At 39.9% G+C, this 24,419-nt stretch overlaps 1 protein-coding gene across 11 annotated transcripts in view; it reads right to left on the bottom strand.

The window, feature by feature from the left end:
* DYNC1I1 (dynein cytoplasmic 1 intermediate chain 1) overlaps positions 1-24,419 on the bottom strand; it is a 183,064-nt gene that overhangs the window by 133,152 nt on the left and 25,493 nt on the right. For 8 of the 11 annotated variants that reach the window (XM_064410669.1, XM_064410677.1, XM_064410685.1 and 5 more), the window contains exons 5-6: positions 10,291-10,350; positions 6,212-6,327 (exon numbers count right to left, since the gene is read on the bottom strand). In XM_064410669.1, the coding sequence (XP_064266739.1) occupies positions 6,212-6,327; positions 10,291-10,350 (176 nt within the window). The remainder of the gene's footprint in view (positions 1-6,211; positions 6,328-10,290; positions 10,351-24,419) is intronic. The other 3 variants (XM_064410729.1, XM_064410758.1, XM_064410750.1) reach the window with 1 other exon arrangement.

The following is a 24,419-nucleotide window of genomic DNA, read 5'->3' as shown; positions in this document are numbered from 1 at the left end:
AGCAGATTGGTTTCCACACAAGGAGACTGGCTACAATGCTTTATGGATTATTCCAGGAGAGAGCAGCTTCCCATCTCTTGGGTGGAGGATGGGATCCACCTGGTTAAAAGCACAGAGCAAAGACCCATTAGCATCAAGAAGGTGCAAGGAAGAGTGGTCCCTCTCCACGATGGCTGCAAAGGCTCTGAAGCAGTATTGTTTCCATGCACAGAACAAAATTGCACAATAGGCCCCTGCAAGGCAGCACAGACCAAAAAACTGGTTCCTTGTTTCGTCAAGAAGGCAGCTAAACTTTGCTTTGTTCCTCATCTTTTGTTGCCTGAATGGTTTAGACAAGGCATGGTTCAGCTGTGACAGGGTCTGCTGCTCTCTCCCCACCCTCATAAAGAATTACCAGATATGCTTTCTTGGCTTGCATTTAATGCAGAGGTACCTTGTGCAAAAGGAATCAGAGTCTGCAGAAGGTCAGGGACACTTTGGAGCAGGAAACTCCTATGTGTATGTGCCTGGTTTTCAGGAGACCTGCCCAAAATATTGTTAAGATTGTGGAGGAGCTGCAAAGAGTCAGAGTTGATCCCTGTGTAATGAAATGATCAAGAAAAAGTCCAAGATCTCTAAAGAGTTTTCCTTCTTCAGACCTCCAACTGTGTGTGACCAGAGGCAATCTTCTCTGTTAAACCAGTTCTTAGTAGATAATTCCCTGAGAATTACTGATGCTTAATAAATTGTCAGATCTGTTTGTTCAAAACAGTTTAGCATTAAAAGTGCTCTCTGCATAAGACTATCTGAGAAGCATCTTGAGAAAAGCCCTTTTCCAGAAGTCTTTAGAGAAACAGGGAAGGGAGCAAATACTGAAGCAATGAAATGAAGCAGATAATGAAGCAATATACTGTAAGGCCACCTTTTAGAAATGGAGAGGGACTGTCTTGCAGAAATCCTGTTTGAGCCCAAGACTGTTACGTATTTTAGGAAAACAGATGTTTGATATCCCTTTTTGCACTCAAACATCAAAGTATCCATAACTAGACTGTGGCCTCTTCATTCTTCCTCCTAGAAGAAATCCTTACAAGTGTCAAATATATTCTTCTGCACGACAAAACCCAAAGAAACTAATTTCTAAAGGCAAGTGCTCACTCTAATCCAGTACCACATAAAATTACCATGAGCCAGGTGGCGAAGAAAGCCTTCAGAGATATACATCCAATGTCTGTAGCTTGTGAGGAGAGGAACACAGACCCACCACACCTGATAGCTGCCTGTTGTGGCTGTTCTAGAATACATGTATCTTAACAAATTGTACTTTACTAATTGTACTTCAAAAGGGATTGACAATAACAAGGGTTTGCACCTGATTTCACCTGTGTATTATTGTTCTGAATACCTACGGCTGATTTTTCAAGGCGTCTTAACATTTCTAAATAATATATTTTTCCCCCAGTTTCTGTGTAATGCCTTGGTCTCTTCTCACACTTCTTTCATCAGCACTTGAATTCATACATCTCAGTCATACAACTCAAGCACCTTGTGTTAAATACAATGCTTGCCTCAGACAGAAGGTCGGGCCGGTGTTTTCCCGCAGGTCGCTCCGGCATTGCCACATCCCTCCCGCCGGCGCTCCTCAGGCGCGGCGCTTCACCGCTGCACCACCAGAGAGCGCTGCCTGAATGCCTTTGAAAGATTTTTATGTCAAAACTAAATTTAAAAAAAAATTAAATAAAATCCACCTTGAAAACCGTATTATTTAGAAAAGGTGCTAGATGAACTTGTGACAGAAAGAAAGAGGAATTATTGAAAGACTGCTATACAATGCAAAGCCACAGATCTTTGCACTGCTTCATTCCAGTCTCATCCAATCTTGTACAGTCTGGTACAACAGTACAAATTAAGCTTTGTTGATTTAATCAAACAAAGCCATCTTGAATCAGAGTGCTTATGTCAGCTATTGAGATTCACGGTACAACTCTGATGGACTGCAGTCTGAGCAGAAAAGGCAGACTGGATTTTTTATAGCTAACTTAGAACACGTAGTGATACATGGTACTGCTCAGGATAGAGCATAATATTTTACAAAGTTACAAAGCATTATTACAAAATTAGTGTCCATTAGTACAAATCCTAAGGCTCTGTTTCTTTAAAAAAATTCTCTGCTTTAATACGGATTCATCCTTAGGTTATCTTCTCTTTTTAATAGTGATTTCTATCCTAGTTTTGCTTTTCAGCACCTCCTTTTGTTTACAACAGAAGGTCTTTGCTTTCCCCCTAGTTCTGTCCAATTTCCATCACACATTATCATGTATCCTGACACATATGTTGCATGCATGGTAATGCACAAATGTGCATCTGCATTTCCCATTAAATGAGGCATTCAAAGGTTTTCTTGGGTCCAGACTTGTCCTTTTGAGACCGGAGCTGAGCTTACAATTCTCTGGAAGGGAAAAGCTAAAGTAAGCTCTTTAACTTAAACCCCAGCTTCTGATCCACAAGCTCTAGCCAGATTGACCATGGGAAAGCTCAAGTATGATCTCAGCTCTGGGACTGGCTTTTCAAAAGTACAGTATGCATCCTCAAAGCTAGAGCTGAGCTACAGTCAGGCACAGCAAGGCACAGCAGGACTGGGGCAGAGTTTGCTGGGCTAGAGGGCTGCTGCACAGTATCCTAAAGCAAACACAGAGACAGATCTGCTCACTGATTAAACCTGGAAATCTTAGACCTTGACGATCAAAGTACAAATAGAATCAAAGTATAAATAAAATACCCAATATCCACAGATTTTATCATGGAAAAGACAAAATTCCAGAGGTCTGACTTGCTTTCACAGCATTGGAGCTTATCAGTCCTAGTCAAAGATAACTTCCCATCCAATTACTAAAACTCAAGGTAGGCCACAGGCCTCACATGATGCCAATGTACTACTCTTTAAGATGTACCCATTTTACTCCATAATGACAAACCTAAGTCAATATGGCTATATAAAGTGCTCTCTTATAAGTTTGTCAGTGAAGAACTAGTCAATGCAATCAGTGGCACCCTACAGTAGGCACTTAACATTTGGTATCACACACAGACAGGCTCATGTGTCTCATGAGCCTGACTGTGAGAGAATTCCCCTCTTCCCTCACTGTTTAAAAAATGTAATTTTCAGAAAGCTTAATGCAGAGATTTACACTGTCAGACACACACAGAACCCAGCCCAGCCTCTGGAGCTCCACCTCCATTTTGCCATTTCATTCCAACCTACATTCAGAAAGAGCAGAGAGCTTATTTTTCTTTTTTCTCTAACAGTCAAAATACCCTTAGAGTTTGAAAAGCTAGCTGAACAGATGGATCATAGGTCTCAGTAGTGTTCTTTGCCAGAACTGGGCTACATTTGTGGCATAGGATGAGGTTACCCTGCTCAGGAGGTGAGTATGGCAGACCATTTGTTTCCCCATGAACAAACATCTGTTGAAGATGATAAACTGATGAAGTGCACATGACTTCAATTGTTTTAGAAAGCCAGATCTTCTCTTGTACACAGGACTTACTCTTTAAGGAATGGATTTCTGACTAACCTATTTGCAGTGACAGTCTGTCAAGGCAGAATGTGAGAACATCTCATTTTATTGATTAAGTTGTTTCTACTTTGCAAAAGAAACAACGCTCCTGACACTGGACAGCAAAGCCAGAAAGATCACAGAATTTCTCCTCCTTGCTGCCCTCAGTTTCTGAGGGGACCCAGATCAGAGGACTATTTCCCTTTTCTGAGATTTTACCTCCTGGCCCATTAAAGAGCAGAACAGTAAGCTGGGCATGAGGCAGGCATCAGCAGAGCCTGAATGTGCAGGCTGTTTTCCTGTCTGAAAAGGTGGATTGCAGGCAGTCATACAGAGCTCAGTCCACTGCTGCACAGCAGTGAGGAACCCCTCCTGGGCAGAGGCGAGGCCATGGCTTTTCTGTTTTCTCCTGGGTGCACCTTTAGCAAGCAGCAGGTCTGCAGTGCTTTGGAGGGTCCAACCATTGAAGGCTACATGGGCTGCCACTCCTGTGGTGATGTGAAAGCCTCTGCACAAGGAAAGAAGTGTCCCAGAGAACTCTCAAAAAAATATTTGGCATGGTCTAGGTCTTAATCAACTCCAGAATGGAAAAAACCAGCACTAGTAAAATGTCTCTCAATGCCTACAAATACCTGAATTCAAGTTAAATTATAGCAGGAAGAAGGGGAAAATAAAGAGCATGGGTTTTTTTTCTCAGGCTCCGGAGCCAAGATCTGTGTGTTTTTGAAGTCATCCTGCAAGGAAGGAAAGAAAAGGCTGAAGCTGACTGTGACCTAAATAAAGCAAAAGAATTAGGTACTGGTGATCAAAGGATTGAATGATGCATATACACATCCCCCTAAATAATAGAGTTGGTGGGGGAAATGACATGTCATTATTCCTCTGAAATAAAGCAAATTACCTGCTCTGAAAAGAGGAGTTAATCTGTTTTTATACAGTGAAGAATAATGCCACACTATTTCTTCTAAAATTAGAAGATGACAAGCTGAGACTTCAGTGCACATAGCATCTGGCTCTCTGGCACCACATGGACTTACCAGAGTGAACCCTTCCTGTTCCAGTTTTATTGGGTTGGGTGGGCAATAGCCATTACCACAAAGAACACCCACTGAGCTCCAGAACAGCAGTAGGTTTAAAGTACCTCAGAGTTTCTTTCTTGCTCTCTAGAGAAGCAAATGCAGAAAACCTGACAAGGATATTTAGAAAAAACTGAAGAACTTTGAATGGAGTCAAAGTCCTCTTTTCACCTATCTTTCCAGGCAGCTGAACATTTTATTAGTTGTCTTCCAAACAAGAAGCAAGCATGGGACAATCTCATCCTAAAATTCCGCATTTTGACATTTCCAGTATTTAAGACAGGCAGTGAAAAGTGAATTGCAAATGCTGAAGTCAGACTCAACCAAGTAAACAAGTTTTTTGTTTTCTGTTCTCAAACTCTAAGGCTACAGATGCTAAATAACTGAGCCCATAACCATAGTAATGGCTGAACAACTTATCTTGAAAAGATAATGGCTATATTTTATCACATGAATGCATAGAAACAGTGTAGAGACTTCTTCTCTAAGCTGCTCTCCTGAGGAATCTCTCTCTTCTGTTCATGTTTAGACTGACAGTACAAAGGGCTCAGCATCCATAAAGATGCTTGGGAGACTGGGAACCTGAGAATTCATTTCCATCAGACCTGAGAGACCAAAATCACAGTGCTTATTTACCCCCTAGAGAATTTCCAGTTAAATAACCTCTCAATGGAATAACCAAACTTTCCCAAATCTCCTTTACTGATGCACAGCCATAACCATATCCAAGTTATATGCAGAGAATTCCCCAGCAGCAGATTGGAAAGGACTTCTCTGAAGGAGGCCTGGTAAAATTCTACACTATCTTCTGCAGAAAGTTACTCAGTTGTTGAACTTTTCTTGATCCTTCATTGTAAATAGCAAATATTATGGTCAAGAGTTTTTCCTCTTCTATCTGCTTTGTTCTAGTGCACAGACAACATCAGGCTAATGTACTGTTTTGCATTCAGTTTAAATGGTTCCACTGACCTGCAATCAGCATTTTGCAGTACAATGGCAGATCAGCAAGCCCCTGCCACTCTGTGTATCTACTTATCAACAAGAGAGCCAAACAGCCAACAAACATCTCCATGAGTATACATGTCAGCATGATGTCAGCAGACAGAAAGAAAGACTGTCCACATCAAAGCATGCAAACCTCATTTTTCAGTACATGGACCTGAGCTGCAATTTCTCCCTAAGCTTCACCTACAGCAGGGAGACACAATTACTCTGTCCAAACAACTGAGGGCAACTTTCCAACACTGCCTCTTTACAAAGCACAGCATTTATAACTTCCTTGAGAAAGCATTAAAAAATGAATAAAGCACAATTTTAATTATATTCATAATGATTTATTTTAAAAAATGTTCCCATTAAACTGCTATCTAAGCACAACCCATTGTAAGTCAGAAGCAGTTTGGTTCCACCTGCATTTAAAGTGATTTTTGTAATTATTCACATCAGAACAGCCATTAATCACACAAACAATAGCTGGCTTGCAGAAAACACATGACAAACAGCTATGTTATGACTTACTATTATTTTTATTATATTATTTAACTTAGAATGAAAATTTTCTATTAATATTTAAAAAAACAAAACCAAAACCCTTAGTCTTACCTTCAGATTGATGTGTGGCCAGAGGTGTCTGTGTCTCCTTGGAGTATGACACCACCTCCCGAGGTAAGAAATCGACCTGGGTAATCTTTGACACCCCTAGTTTGTGGAGTCTGCGTCTAAGGTAAAATACACAACATCGAAAGGTTAGTCATGGTAAATGTAAATCAGCAGCAGGAACAAATGTTTGCTGTTATGAACAGGACAGAAATACTTCAGTGTTTGTAAAGGTGAAACACAACACAATATGCATGAGAAGTACCTCATTGCAGTGAAGAAAATTAACCTGGGAACCATTTGCTGTAATAAAGTCCAGTTGTTGAACCTCTAGACCATGCTGCTGAGAGGGATTGTCAATGAGAAATGGCCTGCTTGTGCCCCTCTTAACATGCAACAAAATTCTCTTTCATACCATCATTACTATGATGTTCTGTCTGCTCAAAGGAGCTCATCCTCAGCCTGGGATACACAGCTGTGGAAAGGGTACCACGGGTTTAAACCAGGATGAATTAAACTGCTAAATGTTCAGTTAGGAGCAATAACAGCATCTTTAACTGGCAAGATGTGGAATTTCCATAAAGAAGGAAATTCTCCTTCCACAGGAGCAATAGTGGCCTTGAAGTAGGTTTATGATTAGTGGAGTCCTAATGCAAGGGCTGGAGGAGAGCTAAAACACAACTAGAACAGGGCAAGTATAGCCTTCTATTTTGTCTACTTCCCTTGCTTTAAATAAACCATATGAAATAGATCAGTGAAGCAAACTAACTGTAAGTGGGTAAGGGAAAAAGAGAGGCAGCTGAGCATGGTCATGAGCACTTTTAGTTGTGCACAGTTCACTCAGCAGCAGGGGAAAAAAAATCAGTTTATTTCCTGAATATTAGCTGACTTTCTGCAGGGAGTGAATAATATAAAAACAGTTACTTGGAAGTGTTTTACCAGAAAAAAGCCAACTTTCAGCAGAGAAATAATGCAAACAAAAACAAATTAACTAAATAAGGCCAGTTACCTAAATCAACAGTGTGAGCACACTTGTGCATTTATGGGGAAATAAATTCCTAGAAACAATGTTTGTCTACTTGCCACATTATTGAAGAGAACAATTTGGAAAAATAGCAAATTCTTACATATTATCCATATCCACTTCATTTTCCAGGTTGTCAGAAGAACAGAAGTCATAGGGGTTTTGACCTAATTAATTTACAGTGGTTTAGGTATTCAATCAAGATTCATGTCTGAAAGGAAATGGGAGCCTAAAAAGGAAACTGTCATCATTGGATAACACCTACTGAACTTTTCAGCTGTATCAGCCACATTTTTTTTCAAATCTATTCTACTGCCTGGGTTGTTATTAAACTGACTGCAATTAGATTCAGCAGGTAATCAGTACAAATCATTTGTATTGTGTAACAGACCTCTAGAGCAGAAACAGTTGTTGTAGCTCTGAGTCCTTCCACTTTTCAAAGAAGAAAAATTAACAAGTCTCCCTCCCTCCAACCATCTCTGACATTGCCAATATGAACAAAATCTACAATTGTCTAAAAACTCTACAGAAAAACTTCTACCTCATTACTGGGGCCAGAAAAGTTTCTTCAGCCGGCAAAAATTTTAGTGGTTTTATATTTTGTAGCTGCTTTAACTTACGGTCTGTGTGAATTCAATCTTTAATAAATATTTCATCCCAGCAAACTCTCATGTGCTTTTTTCCTCCTTCAGCACCAGCAATCTCTGTTGCCTTCTTGGTCAGTTTGATTTTCCTATGCAACCAGTCCCCTGCTGCCCCAGGCTCTCTTTCCACTTACTGAGGTTCTTTACATTGAAAGAGTCTCTTGACAGTGGTCTTGGTTAAGTATAATCCCTAATTAATTGTGTGTATAAGCTGGACCTAATTCAAACCTCACCTAATTCTAAAACAGTTTCACATGAGGCCACTCTGTATCTCCTGGACTGACCGAGGATAGGGAACGTGACCCTAAAGGAGAGCTGGATTTAACTGCTAGTTGGGTGGATTGAACCTCTGCCCACTGTGTCCCAGAAGTGAGCTACTTCCCACGGCACTGTGCTGAGACAATGCATGGAATTCTTAATCTGAAGCACTTCCAATTCAGTAGCTGCTGCTGCCTCTACAAAGGCCTTGTGCCACCCATATCCTGTAAGTACTGGTGAAGACTGGGAGGACCTTCCTCATCTGAAGGAATGTGATTTACTCATTGCTGTTTGTCTGTGTCAAGCCACCTCTAAGTGTTCTCATGTTACTAAAAGTTGGCCTAGACTTTGCCCAAGCACTCAGGGACAGCTGGAGCATCCTTTCAATACCTGAACTTTACCAAATATGTGCTGTAATGTTCTAGTCTCTAGATCCTTTTAGGGCAACACTAAATGGTCTATTGTTTTCCCAACCCCATTTTTCATCTGAGGTACTAATAATTCTCATAAATTCAATAAATATTCATCTTAGAGAACACATAAGGTTTGAAGGATTCCTTTCCAAACTGCTGATGGGAAAGGAATCTTCTCAGTAGGAGGATAGTGACGAAAACCCATGCATTAAAACTGATTCTTCTGTCCATAGGTATCATAAGAAAGATGTATCTGCTAGAAGTGTTTTGAGACACACATAATTTAATTGCTGACTGCAGGATTTCTTTTGCATTGGTTTTGTTGGGTTTTTTTGCTCTAGTCTCAGGACACCAGGGGAAAGTTTAACTCTGCCTGGGGTTTGAAGACAGTTTTCTTTCAAAAGGGACAGGACTTCCATTAAAATGTACACCTGTGGATTTGCTCTTTGGCAAGCTTCTTTTCTGTCTTTGCACTGGCTGCTACTAATTGATTGAAGTCTCTATATACAGAGTTATCTTTACATGAGTCAGATAAAGGAACTTGCTTTGCACAGCTGTTTCTCAAACAGCTCCTAGGAGTCCTCATATTTTAATTCAAATTTCTGTAAAAAAAACAGCTGGGATTTCTATAAAGTTTCTGTTGGTTAAAATAGCTCAGAAAACTCTACCTCTTTTTGGTACAGCCCAGGTAAAGTTGTTGATGCGTGTCCTATTTAAAGTCACACTCATGTAAACTACAAACATTCTAGGAGTTCTAGATATGGAGAAATATTTCTGTTTAGAAAACTCTCTGGACACGTTGCTTCTGGATCTTTCCTGATGAATAGACCTAATACACCTATCTGCAGCTGGGAGCACTGTCAATCAGCAGCTAAAGGGAGCTGTTATTTTTCTTACAGAGTGCTGAATGAAGTAACACATGAACAAGTAAAAGCGCAAGAGAGTTGCCTGGAGACTCAAAACAGGCAACACTGTTAAGTTCTTTGGTAGAACAAATTTTTCAGAGTAGTGATTTGGTTTTACCTAAGACTCATGCATGAAGAACTTGAGGTACTGCTACCCACCCTTTTAGAGGAACAGGTTATCCTAAATACCTCTGCAGGCAAGCGTTTCTACATAATTTACATTAACTTTTTTTTTTTTTTCACTTGTTGGGCTAAAGAAGTTCCATCCCAAACTATAAAATATTAATTTTAGCTCTATTAGAATTTTTTTAAAAGCTTAATAGGCCTGAACTCAACTAAGATGGCACTTACTCTTGGGCTACGATCATACCTAAGTGTACAATTTTAAACACATACACAGATCCAGAGGGACAAGGGGACATTGTTACTGCATGTGGAAACGGCGTAACTACAGCGAGCAGAAAGGAGAGGAAAAGTATCTTGCAAATGATTCAGAGAGAACAGTCTGAATCAACAGGTACAAAAAAGATCAGTGTAACTATACATGCACATATATACCACAATAATAACATTTCATTTGAAATGAAATAGTTATTTGTATTGTGTTCCAGGCAACAGAAATTGCAATTTATCTTTTCATAAGCATGTTTAAATAGCTGGGGTTTTTCCTCACAAATACGACTTTGCTGAAGCTTCTTATTTATGAAACTTAAAAAAAAGGAAACTTATGGTCTTTTTGAGTCAAAAAAGCAAATGAAAATCACACACAACCAGCTCAATTAGGAAGCATTTTCAACATAATTATTGCAAAGAAATGATAACAAAAAGAGCTGACATATACCCAAGTTCAGAGTCAGACTGGAGTTGCAGCACTGAGGGGTCTGTGTCCCATTGCAAGGTCCTAGGGTGGTAATCAGCCGTGCAGCACGAAGGGGAGGGAAAAAAAAGAACACACAGAATTAACTGAAAGGATGAACAAAACCCCACCTCCTTAGTTACATGCTCTATGTAGTACATTCAACCTCCAGGTGCAAGCAACAGCCACCATATGTCAAACAAGGTTTGTATGTCAAACTGAGACAGGGCAGGCAATTTAATAAAATCACATATTGTTGATAAACAGAGGAAAGAAGCTGGATTTTCCATCACATATTTAGTAACTAAACATGGGGTTGGGGTATTTTCCTTTTCCTGAAAAATGCTAATTCTTTAACTTAGGCTGATGCACATTATTTCACAATAATTTGTAAAATCTGCAGGTGCAATTTATTTATGTTTTTATGATAAGGTAGACTGAGCACTTGCCACGAACTGCACTGAAGAGTTTATCCATTCCCACATTCCTGAGACAGACAGCAATCCATCCTGTACAACACAGCTCTGGGCAGGAGCATCACGTAGTGCACATGACAACAAATGGACACTGATACCAGCTCTGACACTCTCTGAGGGCCTCTGGGACAAACAAACAAATCCTTTTTCTTTTCCTTCTGATAAAATTCCTGGGGAACAGGCTAATAATACATCTGAGAAAATCAGATCTATGACAATCTCTTGGAGGAGGCCATCCCCAAATGTACAAACATTCCAGAGGTGTGGTCTGAAGGGAAGGTGTTGCTCTTTGCACTGCAGTGCAATTTCCCATGTGACCAGCTCTAAAACACCTTGCAAACACAGAGCCTTTAAAGATTCTTGTGAAATACTCAGAATCCTTCAATTTGGAAATGCAAAAACTGACATATCTAGGCCAACATTTTCAAAAATGCCTGCTCCTTCCCTTTCTCTTAATTTTACTTTATTTTTCTACACTCAGGAAGCCACATCTTACATGCAAGAAAACTGCCAGAATCCATGACAGAATCAGGAGCCCACAACTGGCTCCTCAGCACCTTTTCCTGTAGTATGAATACTAGATTATGCACTGCTCTCACTAGCAGAGGCTAGAGCAAAGAAAAGTGCTCCTTCCCTAAGCAAGCAAGTTTTCATGAAGAGATGCTGGAAAATGATAGTTGTCAAAATTAACCCCCCCTCCACAATTTCTTCTGAATCTTGAGGATATAGAGATCATAATATTACCAGGTTCAGCCAAAACTAGCCATATAATCAGCTGTGGTCAATATACATAAGTCTTTCTGCAACAATAGCAACCTCTGCCAATGAGTCACTCATATAAACTAACAAGTTTATATTGGTCCAGAAATAGATCTGTTAAAGCCAAATAATTATTCTATCTCCTGTCTTTAGTAAACTCACCCATTCTATTACCAAAGTTAACTCACTTTCTGGACAGACAGACAAGGACATGTGCTGCACTCTTGTCATTTCACAATGAAAAAGAATCAATCTCAATACCCTGTGCATACAAAAAGAATGAAAAACTATTTCATTTAATGCAAAGCTGCTTTCTCGTCCAACATAAGGGTACTCATTTCCCTCAACTTATGATCCATAGTAATATTTATCAGGATAAAAGACTTTATACCGATAAAGAAAGGCTTCTCCAAAACTAAACCGTATTACAAAAGGTTGGAGATAAAATAATACAGCAAGAAATAACAGATTTTTCCCTTGTAACTTGACTGCAGTGTAAGTGCAGTGGAAAATGGACATAAGATCTGAATGCCTGATGCAAAGCAAAGGCATCAATGACTAATGCATTATAGATACTCCATTAAAAATTCTATCTGTGTGAAGATTGCTCTTGTAATGTCACCAAGGTCAGTTGCATATATTGGACTAGCAATATAGGTGCCAGTTTCTAATTTTACTGCTGCCTAGGGGCTACTCATACATTCATGTCCAGGTTTTCCAAACTCTTAAAAGAAAATAGACATAAGTCATTTGAGTTTCCTCCCCCAACATTCACTTTCAAACCTACAGAATTTGTAGGGGAATAAAGGCTATTTCATCAGAAAAAAACACTATTATCATTTGATTAAAGCAAGAACTTGCAACAGGTCTCTAGAAGTACAGTTCCTATGTTCCACCTCCAAGAATCCAGGCCAGGTCACAGGAGAGAGTACCTTTACCTGGTACCTTCATAAAAATGCCAAAAAAAAAAAAATTAGAGATCTCCCACACTCAAGACAGCACTCAAATCCCAAAATTATCAGAAGAGCAACTCTTATGGTTTGGGCCATCACATGCAGACACGTATAAAGACACTCCTCCCTTAAGTATTTATTATCTAGATTCTCACACACAGCCTTCACCGCTGTGGACACTGACACCTACTTTTAATAGCAATTCTCCTTGACTCCTAATTATATCTGTTTTCGACAGTTTTAATGCATCAGCTAAACATTTCCCAGATTTGTGCTCCACTGTGCATCCCTGTGTTTCCACTTGCACTAGTGTGAGAAAGAGACGAGGAAGCAATCTGCTGAGTTCTCTCCAGCTTGGCTGAGCAATGCCATCACAGAAAACGAGACTGCAGGTAACAAATCTTCAGGTTCCAAGTCTTTTGCCCTGGGAGACAGAACACAAGCGGCTACACTAGGGTAGTAAAGGCTGGAGAGCACAGGGAGTGACTCTGTGCTTCAAGGAACACTATTGATTTGTTCTTTGTCTCTTCCTGGCACCTGAAGAATGTCATCAGATCAAAATGAAAGTGAGTGAACAGTAAAGATGTAATCTGGACCTGCAATTTAGCCAGTTTCCATGGCAATAACATCAAAAAAGAAAGAAATAGATTCTTTGCGGTTTAGCAACCCAAAAATGATGTTGAATAGCCTGTGCTGTCATCCTGACTAGAAAATTAAAGCTAATCTGTTTGTGATGAACAGACGTTGCGTATGACATTCCTTGATCATACGGATGAGCACTGTAGTTACACTTGTTCTCCTCTGGACACTCCTCGCTGGGGATTTTGAAATTCAACTGCATCTCTGCAGAAAAGCAGTTGCCAATCTTTTTCCAGCTAGTTCATGAGTTCCTCCTCCAGACCCTTCTTCATGAGGAAAAGGACTAGGTGCTCTTGCTCTTCTTTTTTCTTTCTTACTTTATAAAAGAAAACTGCAATGGCTTGACTTCAATTCACCAGAGACAGAGGCAGAGAAGGTAATGTCACAGACCCGAGGAGAAGTGCATGGCCTAGGAGTCACCAATCAGGCTGAGGTGCTCCCACTCTGGACGTTTCAGAGAGCACAAATTGCTCAAGGTTCCCCTAAATGGATTCAAAGGACTTTGTCAAGGCCTACATAGAAGAGATAAAAAACATTTTAGTTGAACATTTTTGTGGGGAAAAGACAGGAGCATTAGACCAAGCAGACTAAAGTAGTGGTCCCTAGCAGTCTCCAGTCCTGCAGACTCCTCCCTTGGGTGAAGGGAGTGACACAGGCATTGCAAGGACCCCTGGAAACTCACTGAACAGCACAGTGAGGGCTAAGCCAGATCGGTCTGTTTCCCCCACCCAGACAGCACTGACACTATTTTAATCAGAGCCACCCAACGTTGTTTCAGAGCTGGGTGCTGTATCAGTCTCCCACATAGTGGCAAACAATAGCCCTGTGTCATGGTACATCCCCCTTGGACATGTTCTGTGTACAGCAGCTGACCCTGGCTCACTGAAGGATAAAAAGCTGTATCACTAAATAACATATTGTTCTAAAGCAGCACAAAGGGAAGGAGGGCTGTCAGATGTTGCACTAAGAAGACAAGCTACAAGTGTTATTTACCCTCTTTCAACTGATCTGCTTTCACTGTCTTCCTTTACATAGGCATCTTAATAACCTATTTTTTCTCAAATTTAGGACAGTATTAATGCTGGTGCTGTTTCAGCTCTAACTACTGAAGAAATAACAGATAATTTTGACACATTATCTTTTAATAACCTGAAGAAAGAAATCAACAAGAGGAAGAGGTCCAGATGTCATATATTTACTAAAGGATTGGATGGTAAAACAACACTTACTTCTGAATTCAAGTCCAAAGCATTAGGAAGATATTCAGAGCACAGTTCTAAAAGAGAACTGTTACAAAATTTAAGGTGGGAGGAATTTGAACAGAAGCATTCCCTTTTCTGCAGCATTATTATTATTATTACCATGGAAAAACAGGCACTGCCATATGTTACAATGCTCTGTGTAACCTTACCTCCAGAAGATTTTATTCTGATTGCATAATGTCAACTATGTAGATTAAAAATGTGGAAAAGACTAAAACAAACTAAAAATAAAGTAAAACACTTGAAACCTTTTGGAAAATTCCCAGCATCAGAATGCATCAATGAAGCATAGATTCTGACATCCAAAACTGTCTGGAATCCATGTGAACCCTTCAGCTGATTTAAGCAGCTTTGGGTCTGGCCTTAGCAGTCGTGTATGAAACACGTAAGGCATCAGTTCCAATACATATCCTTAGTAATCTGCCATCATAAAATGATATTTAGTATCTGTAATCACGATCACATCGCAACAGAACTTGGCTCTGGGAATGTGCACCAGTCCAACACTTTTCATGTGCAACATACTGACAGCTTAGTTGTGACTACTTTCCTGCAGCCAAAATCAAATCCTCCCTCATCTGTTGCTGATGCTGCAGAACATCTGTTCTGCATGATTTCTTTTCTCCCCCAACTCCCCTTTCCCAGGTCAAGAGCAGCCAGGCCTGAAAATCCATGCTTTTGGAAAAAAGGCTCCTCACAGGAATAACAGCAAAGTCGGCTTTCTCAGGGGCTTCTTGCAGGGCAGAATCCTCTTTGCAGCATTGCAAATTACACCTTCAGGCAGAACTGGAGGAAAGCAAACACCATATTTGGCATCTCCTGTCACCAAGAGCTGTTGTGCTCTCCAGACCAGGAGAAAACTGCACTGACAGTGTACTGAGACCCGAGGTATCTCCTGAACTGAGACACCCATATGTGTCCCTAAAGAAACACCATCAGATCTGACAGGCCCCAAACCAAGCATCTCCCCTTGCAGCAACAACAGTGTCCTAAAATGACCCTTCATATGGGAAATAGCAATGCCCTCCTAACCCTAAAATTCAGTGGCAGACTGTGCCATGACTCCACAGATTAGGCTGTGCCACGGAGAGCAAAGGCCAATCCACTAAGCAGAGCACAGACTGTCACTAAACGGAACCAAAGAGATCAGAAATGAAGGTGGGACTCCCCCAGAGCATATGGACTCACCTATCCTGTAGGAAGTCTCAAGGCACCTTTGCTTGCCAGAGTAATATTTCTAAAAGGATGTGAATGTGACTAGCCTCATTCTCCCCATCTGTGGGAGGAGAGGGTCCTGATGCTGCAGGAGGTGTTTATACAATCTTCAGGCACCTAAATGGAGGGCTCCACCAGTGAAACGTTACACCATGGACTCTTTCCATACGAACAGAAAGGCAGGAGATTGCTCCGTGCAGCAGTTCCAAACACCCAACTTAGATTCCCAACTGTGAATAGGTATTAGAGCTGTTTTGTGTCTTTACTGTTCACTCTCACTTTGATCTGCGGAGAAATAGATAAGGAAGCAATCAGCTGCTACTTGACAGCCTGCAGGCTTCAGTCTGCTTCATGCTTTCTTTTCTTCTAACTTCAAATGCAACTAGCAAAAGAAGTGAATTAGGAAAAATGAGCTAACCAACAAGCCCAAAACTGCAGAGAACACAATTCTGGCTTCTGACTTTGATGTAAGGAGGAACCTCATGTTTAAAATTACAATTTTAACCCTGGATTACAATTTCCAAAAGATTCAGAATTGCTTACATTAGGAAATCTGCATCTTCATACTGATGGCACGTTGAAAAACACATTACACTCAGCTCATACAGCCTTAAAAAATAGTGGGTGCAGCAATCCAGTAGTATTTGTAGTTTCAATGTATAATCTGTCATGTATCTAGACCTAGACCATTTTTTTTTCCCCAGTGTCTGAATATTGTCAGAATTAATTTAAGGCTGCATAATTATTTAGCTACTTTAAAGAGTTCTGCCTAGTTTCTTGCGTCACCTTCTCCAAAGCTACTAACTTGCTGCTGATTAAATAGAAAATCTGAACTAAGAAACTGTTGATGAGAAATCACTGCAGATGTTTAAACATGTGTGTACAGATAAGTGATTTGTTTTTATTCATTTCACTCTACATTTTATGATTTTAATTCTCTCCATTGTGATATTCACTTTCTGATGTTTTTTGTACATTTGAAGTGTGTCTCCAAAACAAACTATATACAAAACCAGGAGATTCAAAGCTACTAGTCAGAGATGGAAAAGTACCACTTGCCTCAATGGATGGTTTGCATCTAAGCCACTATTCTGCCGCCATCTGTGCTCTGTTTTGCAGATCTGTTCCACTTTGAAAGGATTGGCAAAAAGAAAATACCTTCCTTGTGCTGCTTGTTTCCTGAAGCACACTGTAACCAAGATGGCTATCAGCAGTTGGGGAGGATCTGTGCCTCTCAACGCGACGCTCACTTGTGCTCGTAGAGCAGAATTCTGCTCTGACTTCACTGAGCACTCCTGTGTTCAGAGCTGGGCTGCTGCTGCTGATCATAAAATAAAATGCCTTAATACATTCAGAGAACAAGGAGCTTGGCACCACTGCTGGAGCACAGCCAGAAGGTTTTGCTTGGGTTTGCATTTACACTTCCAAGCAGGCTGACACCTCTGATTTCCAGTCTTCACCAATAAAAAGAGCAACTCTGACCTCCCTGAGAGCACAGCACTATCTTTTAGCTGCCTGGCAACCATAAGAGCCCTTTTCAGAATGTTTCATGAGTTTTCATGAGTTTAAAACACTTTTTTTTGAGGTATATTTATGAAAAAATCACGGACAAATAATATTTAAAACACATGTGTATTTCAAAATTCTTCTTGAATCAAAGCTATGCTGCAGAATGGATTTAATAGTTTTCAAAAACTATTTGACTTTTAAATCAGGATGAACAATTCTGGCAAGCCTGCAATGAAAAGGACACATCACAGGACCAACACCTTGTTGATTCCCATTTCACAGAATTCCACTAATTAAATCAGAAATTTAATTCATCCAATCTGCTGAATTTATCTGTTATATTTGAAGTCCATCCTTTGGTTCAGGTCTGCATTACAGATCTCTTGGCAATATCATACTCACACTTTAAATTCTATAGCTACAGAAATCTTAGTCTGCAAACTTATGCAGGTTTACCAGAAGGGTCACTGTGGGCAGCAGGTCAAATAGTTAGAACTGACACAGATTTACTCTGAGTGCCAGATACCAAAATGGTCATTTTGAAAGTGCAGTAAAAAACAGGTTCAGGAACAAGGCACAAGTTTTTTTATTCCCCTAGCAAACCTTGGAAATTCTTTTTTCAAACACTATTTTTGTCTTGGTTTTTGTACCAAGAGTAAGTCTTTGCAGCAAAGCAGAACTTAAATGATCACAAATGTAAAGAAAGAACTTGGCAGGAGAAGTTTTATGTGCTATCAGCTCATGCAAATGCTTGAAAAGAACTTCAGTACTCACATTAGGAGTCTTTGATCCAAACTCCATGGATATGCATATAAGGAAAGCTTTCTAATAAACTTCAAGGGACTTTGAGTACAATTGCACAAAAGACAAAATCATATTTAGTAGTCAAATCTAGGAAAGGTAATCCATAATCTTTCAGAGGACTCAAAGAGGTAACACAAAGATTGGAACCTACAACTTTTAGGTCTGGTATTATGCAGCTGAAGAAGAAGGTGAAGGATTTCAGCAAATTTTCCATTTTGTTTTGTACTAAAATCCAGTAACTGCTAGCTGGAAGAAGAGCTAGTGCTTCCCTTCGTTTATAAAATTTATTTTGTGGAAGAAAAAGCAGAATAGTTACAAAAGGAATGAGATTTTTGCTACAATTAGGGTTGAAACAATAACTCACTGTATGAGAGTTATCAAAAATTTTTCACATTAACAGTCAAAATGTCAAAAGTTCTCATGACCCACGATCTGACTTTTAACAGACCAGCTCAGAAATTATTTTCTGAGTTTGAACTATTAAAGTAAATAAGTACATCTAAAATTTATGAATCAAAATCAATTTTAAATGGAAAACCATTTGTTTTCATATATTCTTTATGGAAAATTTTATACGGTGTACTTAGACTGTTTCAAAACTCCTTGGGGAATAAAATAAAATAAAATAAAATAATAAATAGCAATATCTTGCCAGTGACAGCAATTCCCATTTTACATATTTGAAGGAAAATCCTAAAAATTGCATTACTGAAATAGTTATTCATTTAATCTTTTTATTTTACTAGACAAAACATGAAATTGTGAATGGAAATTTCCTAAGGTCTTTTTAATAGGCTAGAGAAGGAGAAAACATTAATATGCACAAACTGTACCAGTTTAACTATGTTAAACAGTTTAAAATCGGTGGTGATCCTCCACAATTTAATTAAATTAAGACAAAATTCAGTGCAACAGAACTGTTTAAGCTGGGCTGGCCTTAGCAAGTAAGATGTTTTGTTTTAAGAGAATTAGTGTTTTAGTCCCTAAAATCATCTGATTGTCTGACTAAATATATGATGATATGCCTGTAAATAACTAAAGAGAACTAACTATAGATGGGCTGATAACCTAAATGGTTAAGTGGGGCTTTATAAATTAATATTATTTTCTTCTGGAGGCAGCTGGGGCTCAGGTTTCCAAGGCATTTTACGAAGCACCCTGGGAATGGCAATCTTTCCTTCTCCTTTGATTTATAGCATGGAGATGCTTGCTAATGAGAAAAATAATCAAAGATCTGGAGGACTGAACTCTATCAATCCTTTAGGAAGGAAAGCATGAAAATCCTTAATGATGCCAGAGGCTCACACGCTAAAAGGATTGCAGATGATTCTAATTAATATGGACCATTCAGACTTTGTAACTGGCAGCACTGAAAAACACTCCCTGCTTTCTAGGTCAGATATACAGACACTTGAAAGCAACTGCCAAATATCAGTCCCTTAGGTGTCTGCTTCTGTTTATGGGCTAAAAAAACCCAACAAAAAATAACCAAACTGGCAGGGAGAGGCTTTAGATATCTAGGGCTAAATATTCACTGAATGTAAAGGAGGATTGTGGTTCTTCTTTTACAGGGAGAAAAGGAGGGGAAACAATGTAAGAAATCTGCCATCCTTCAGCCTTGCATTCTAACCTGTGCACAGCAAGCCCGATGTGCAAACAGCCCAACAACCACCCACTGCTATCCTGTAAAGAGGCTGATGTTGGGAAGTGTGAGAGATTGCGGCATCACTTTAAAAAGCAGCAGAGTTCCTAGGCCAAAGACAGCAGAGACAGTCAGGGCTCCCCCAGGCAAGGGGAGGAGGCTGACACTGTCACTGCTTCACAGAAGCCATCACCATTCAGGTCAGGAAGGCTTGAGGCACGATTTGGCCTCTAAGTCTGCTGGAAACTGTGAAATAAAACGTGTGCCAAGAGCTCTCGACAATGGAGTTGTGGTAAATTAAATGGAAAAAAAATGTAACAGCTGGGTGTTATTAATTTCTGTCCTACCATGTAACAGTGCATGCCGCATACCAAGCCCAAAGCCACCAAAACAGAGTGGCAACACAGTGTCCCAGAGGGCACCCCGTTTAGCCACCAAGCAGAAAGCTTCTCTTGACTCTGCACGGTGAAAGCCTGCACAACAGTCCCTAGGGTTACGATCCTTCTTTGTCTGAATAAAACACCACGCAAGCAAAGTTTGCCATGAAGCAGTTCTTTTCCCTCAGTCTTTCCTGTAGCTCCCTTAGAGTCTTTGCATTGTTCTGCACTTCCCCTTGGCTCAGCCCATTTATGAAATAAGTATGCCACTAAAGCAGCCATTTAGAAAGCATTTTGTACATATAAATTGATCTTAGAAAAAAGCACCATAAAGGAAATAATCCACTGCAAATAACTGTTACAGCTGCTGCTCCTGAGGCAATACATCACAGGCCCACTTGTCCTGGAAAAAGTGAAGAAGGATCCCTGTCATTTCTGAACGTGGTAACACAATGAAATGCTGGTAATGCAAAGCTGAGTGGCAGTGATGAAACAGCATCATTGCATAGAACCTGTCAAATGCATTTATTTAATGATAAAGTAGCTAAGCCTGAGGCAATGTGGTTCTGGTGGCAGTGGTTTTAGCAGATCTTTTAGTAACATGGTTTTGCTAATGTCTGTGAGAGATGTTTACTGTAGCTAAAGAGAAGATAGGATATATGCTGCATGGACTATTAAAGATCATCTACTACAATAATCCAACATTCCTGTACAAATGAGACCAGAAGCTACCTTCTTTTGCCTTCTTTATCTAATTAAACAGCAAAGTAGACACTTAACAGGAAGAATGGCATTCTGATACCCTTTATTCAGCTTGTTAATGTGTTATATTACTGTTCTAAGTAAGAAGCTATTTGAAAATTAAAGCTGAGTTGCAAGAATGACTTTTCAGGAAAAAAGGACAGAACCCAAACAATTTGATGACATGTAGATATACTCATGAGAGATCATAGAACAAAAAGCATCTTTCTTATTTTAAATATTATATGGAAAAAACACACTGGAGTAAAGACACCTTTTGTTTTTTACTGTCAGTGAGCAAGATTAAATACAAAACTGTAAAATAATGACATGCTTTGACTCATATGGTGCCCAGATGCTCCAGAGCTTTCTCTTTCCTTTTGATTGTGTATCTGAAACATTTGACTGTGTATCTAAAATGCATGAAATGTTTGTGTTTGACAGTCAGACATGAAGTAATGTGAGATAAATACAAGATTCATGTGTGTGTTTAGATGCTGCAAAATAAATCAGAATACCTATTATTTATACAAAAATGAGTAAACAATATGCTGCAGAGAAGAAAGGACTGGAATCCTATCTGTTTCTTCCTGCACCAGGCTAATACAATCTGGGAGTGAACATCAACACATTGAAAGAAAACATATCCTAGTGCATTTCTTTTTATAACAAAATGGCTCAAAGTGGCCACAGCAGATGGAAGTAACACAGAATCACATCTGATGAATGCATACAAAAATGCAGACTAACACTGTCAGCAAACTTCAAAACAGAATGAAAGAGAAGAAGACATGCTCTCCACTCTCTATCAGTAAGGACATCCAACCTAATGTGACAGCTGCTACTATATTCTCTGGAATACCACTGGGAACATTCAGAGGTCACAGTGACTGCAAGATGAACTGATGCAGTGGACAAAAAAATCATGCCATGAGCCAAAGCCAAAGGTGATACTGCTCCTCAGAGAAAAGTGTTCCAGCATTGAAGACAGCTGTTCTATTTCTAGGATTGCTCATTTAACATATTTTATGCAGAACTAAAAACTAGTGATGATGAGACAATCAGGATTCCAGAGTGATCTAACTTCTCCAGCATTTTACTGCTAAAAAATCTCTTTGAGAAATCCAGTTTCTCTTTATTTTTGGTTTTCTTTGCTACCTAATGCAATGCTCAGACTCATTTTCACAGGAACTTTCATTAAATATTTAGAGCTTCATCCAAAGAAGGGCTAACCCTGCTTTACTACAAGTACACTTCATACACTGAAGGAAGCGAATCGATTTCAGTGCATAAAACTTATCTCAAAACCTGTGATAGCAAAGGAACAACAACAACATAAATCAGATAGGAACTATTCAAACCAAGTATTACATTGTGTGCTAATCCAAATAAGAACAATAATTACAGAATGAGTAGCTGTAGCCAAACAAATCCACAGCACAGTCCAATGGGCTTTGAGAGAAATAGCACAAAATAATCCGGCTTATATTATTTCAGCAGATAAAGCACCATTTTGAAATAACCATCCTCTAAAAGAAGCTACCAGAAGATTAATATCTTTGTCTTTATGTGAGCCCACAAAATAATCAGGTACCTAAACTTATGTACAGCAAAATACACAAGTTAGAAAGCAAAAGAGCACAGAGAAAATTCTTGCAGAAAGAAGGACAACCATTAACCTTTACACATCCCAGACAGCTGAGCCTGGTGCAGTTCACTGAGCAGATGGAAGGCAGGAAACCTTACACCTGTCTAATGGGATTCTCATGTTCCCCAATGCACAGCAGGAAGTGCTGCATGCATGGGACTCCACTGGAGACACACACAAACAATTTGCAATAAATGAGATGCTACAAACCTACTACTGGAGGATAGTGAAGCTGGCTGGCAACATCCTACATGTTCCCAGCTAGGAACACATAGAAGCACTGAAGGATAGAGGGCAAAAGGGGCCATAGAGATAAATCACCCCTTGGTCCCCACATGGAGCTCCTCCCAGCATGCCACATGCCAGGTGAACACAGGAGCCCCTGTAGGTGACACAGGCATACACACCAGTGCAGGCTGGTGTGAGCCCTGAAAACCACCCAGCCACAGCAGCACCTCCTGCCAGCACAGACCTATTGCTGCTGCCTTATGTTGGGTTGACATGCAAAGTGCAGATGGACCCTACCTGAGCCAGGATACGAGGGCTTTCCAGGGAGCTGCTCAGCCCACAAAACCTTATACTGCCTGCATCCGAGGCACTGTACAAGGATCGTCCTTGTGCACTTCCTCAGACAACACAAACCCAAAATTCATGGCTCTGAGTGCTGCAAAGATGAGATGTCCAAATACCTAAGGTATGCTGAGTAGCAGAACATATCTCCCCATGGGCATGTTTCATGGTGCCTCAATTATATTAGTTAGCACCCTCTCTAGCACACTAGGGTAGCAAAAGTTCAGAGTATCCATCAGGGAGATGCATACAGTTATTACAAAGGAGTTTTATATTAATAGAGGCAGATTTGTGTTTTACACTATGCTACAGCATAGAACCTCTCAGCAAATGCCTTTACCTCAGCCCTTTTCTTCACATGCATTCAAATCTCCCTTGAAGTTGTGCATGTCTGCACATGTATAAACTGACCATCAGCAAGAGGATACAGGGAATCAACAAAATGCTTACAAAATAAGCATTTTTTTCAGGATAAGTGAACAAACAAACCAAAACACTTATCCTGAAAGAGCCAAGCATATTCTATTCCAAGGAGAATCTCCATGCAATCCTGCAATACTGTCTTATGAAAAATGAGTCATGTCTGAATACATCATATAAGAAAGCTCCATGAACCAATGACCCATCTATTCAGAGATGGGTATCTGCTCAGGCTATGTAATTTTTCCATCCTATCTGTACAGCACAAGCAACACAAGCATGAAAAAAAGCAAAGCGGGATGTGTAAAGCAATGTGGAGACACATAAGTTGCTCTCTGAGCAACAACTGGGCTCCAGTGAATCGTTCAGTGTAGCCTGGTAACTAAGAGCAGCCCCAGAACTAAAGTGTAACACACCTCTGCCTACCCAAAAATGATCCCCAAGACCACAAAAACAGATATAAAATGTGGCTCTCCTGTCCAACTGAAAGAATTCAGTCAGCAGTTTCTAGAACAGTTATCCATCTAACATCCGCTTATTCTTATGGTTGTTGTCATGGCTCAGAGGGAAGCTGGAATGCTGCTCAAACCTAATGTTTTCCCAAGTGACAAATAGCAAAATGGTACTAAAGATTAGGCAGCAAAACAAACAAACAAACAAAAACAACATAGAAACCTGGGATGCAGAAGACAGAAATGGTTCCACAATTCTGTGCTGTTACAAAGTCCACCCCTTTTTTTCTCCTAATACAGTGAAAGGCATCAGAGAAAAGACAACACTGCTGTGGCTGTTGTGCTGGAGATAATGAACAATGGCCCTGAAGGGTAGCAGCACTACTAGTCTGTAGGATGCATGGCAGAAGTGACTACTGTGACCATGCAGCTTTTCTTCCTGTGCAACAAAAGGGCTGTACAACTTTATGAATGAGTTATTGTTTGACCTATTATCTGTCTGTTTGCCACACACATTATCCTGGACAAGCAACAACCAGCGATAGAAGATCCCACAGAGTCTTTAGGTAAATTGTTTTAGCAATGAATTTGTCTCACTATTGATTTTTTTGTTTTGTTTTATATTTCTCCAACTTCAATACCAAACA

The sequence above is a fragment of the Passer domesticus genome, chromosome 1 (genome assembly GCF_036417665.1).
Source record: "Passer domesticus isolate bPasDom1 chromosome 1, bPasDom1.hap1, whole genome shotgun sequence".
Taxonomy (NCBI): Eukaryota; Metazoa; Chordata; class Aves; order Passeriformes; family Passeridae; genus Passer; species Passer domesticus.
Note: the sequence above shows the minus strand (reverse complement) of the source record. Positions and strands in the feature narration are given on the sequence as shown.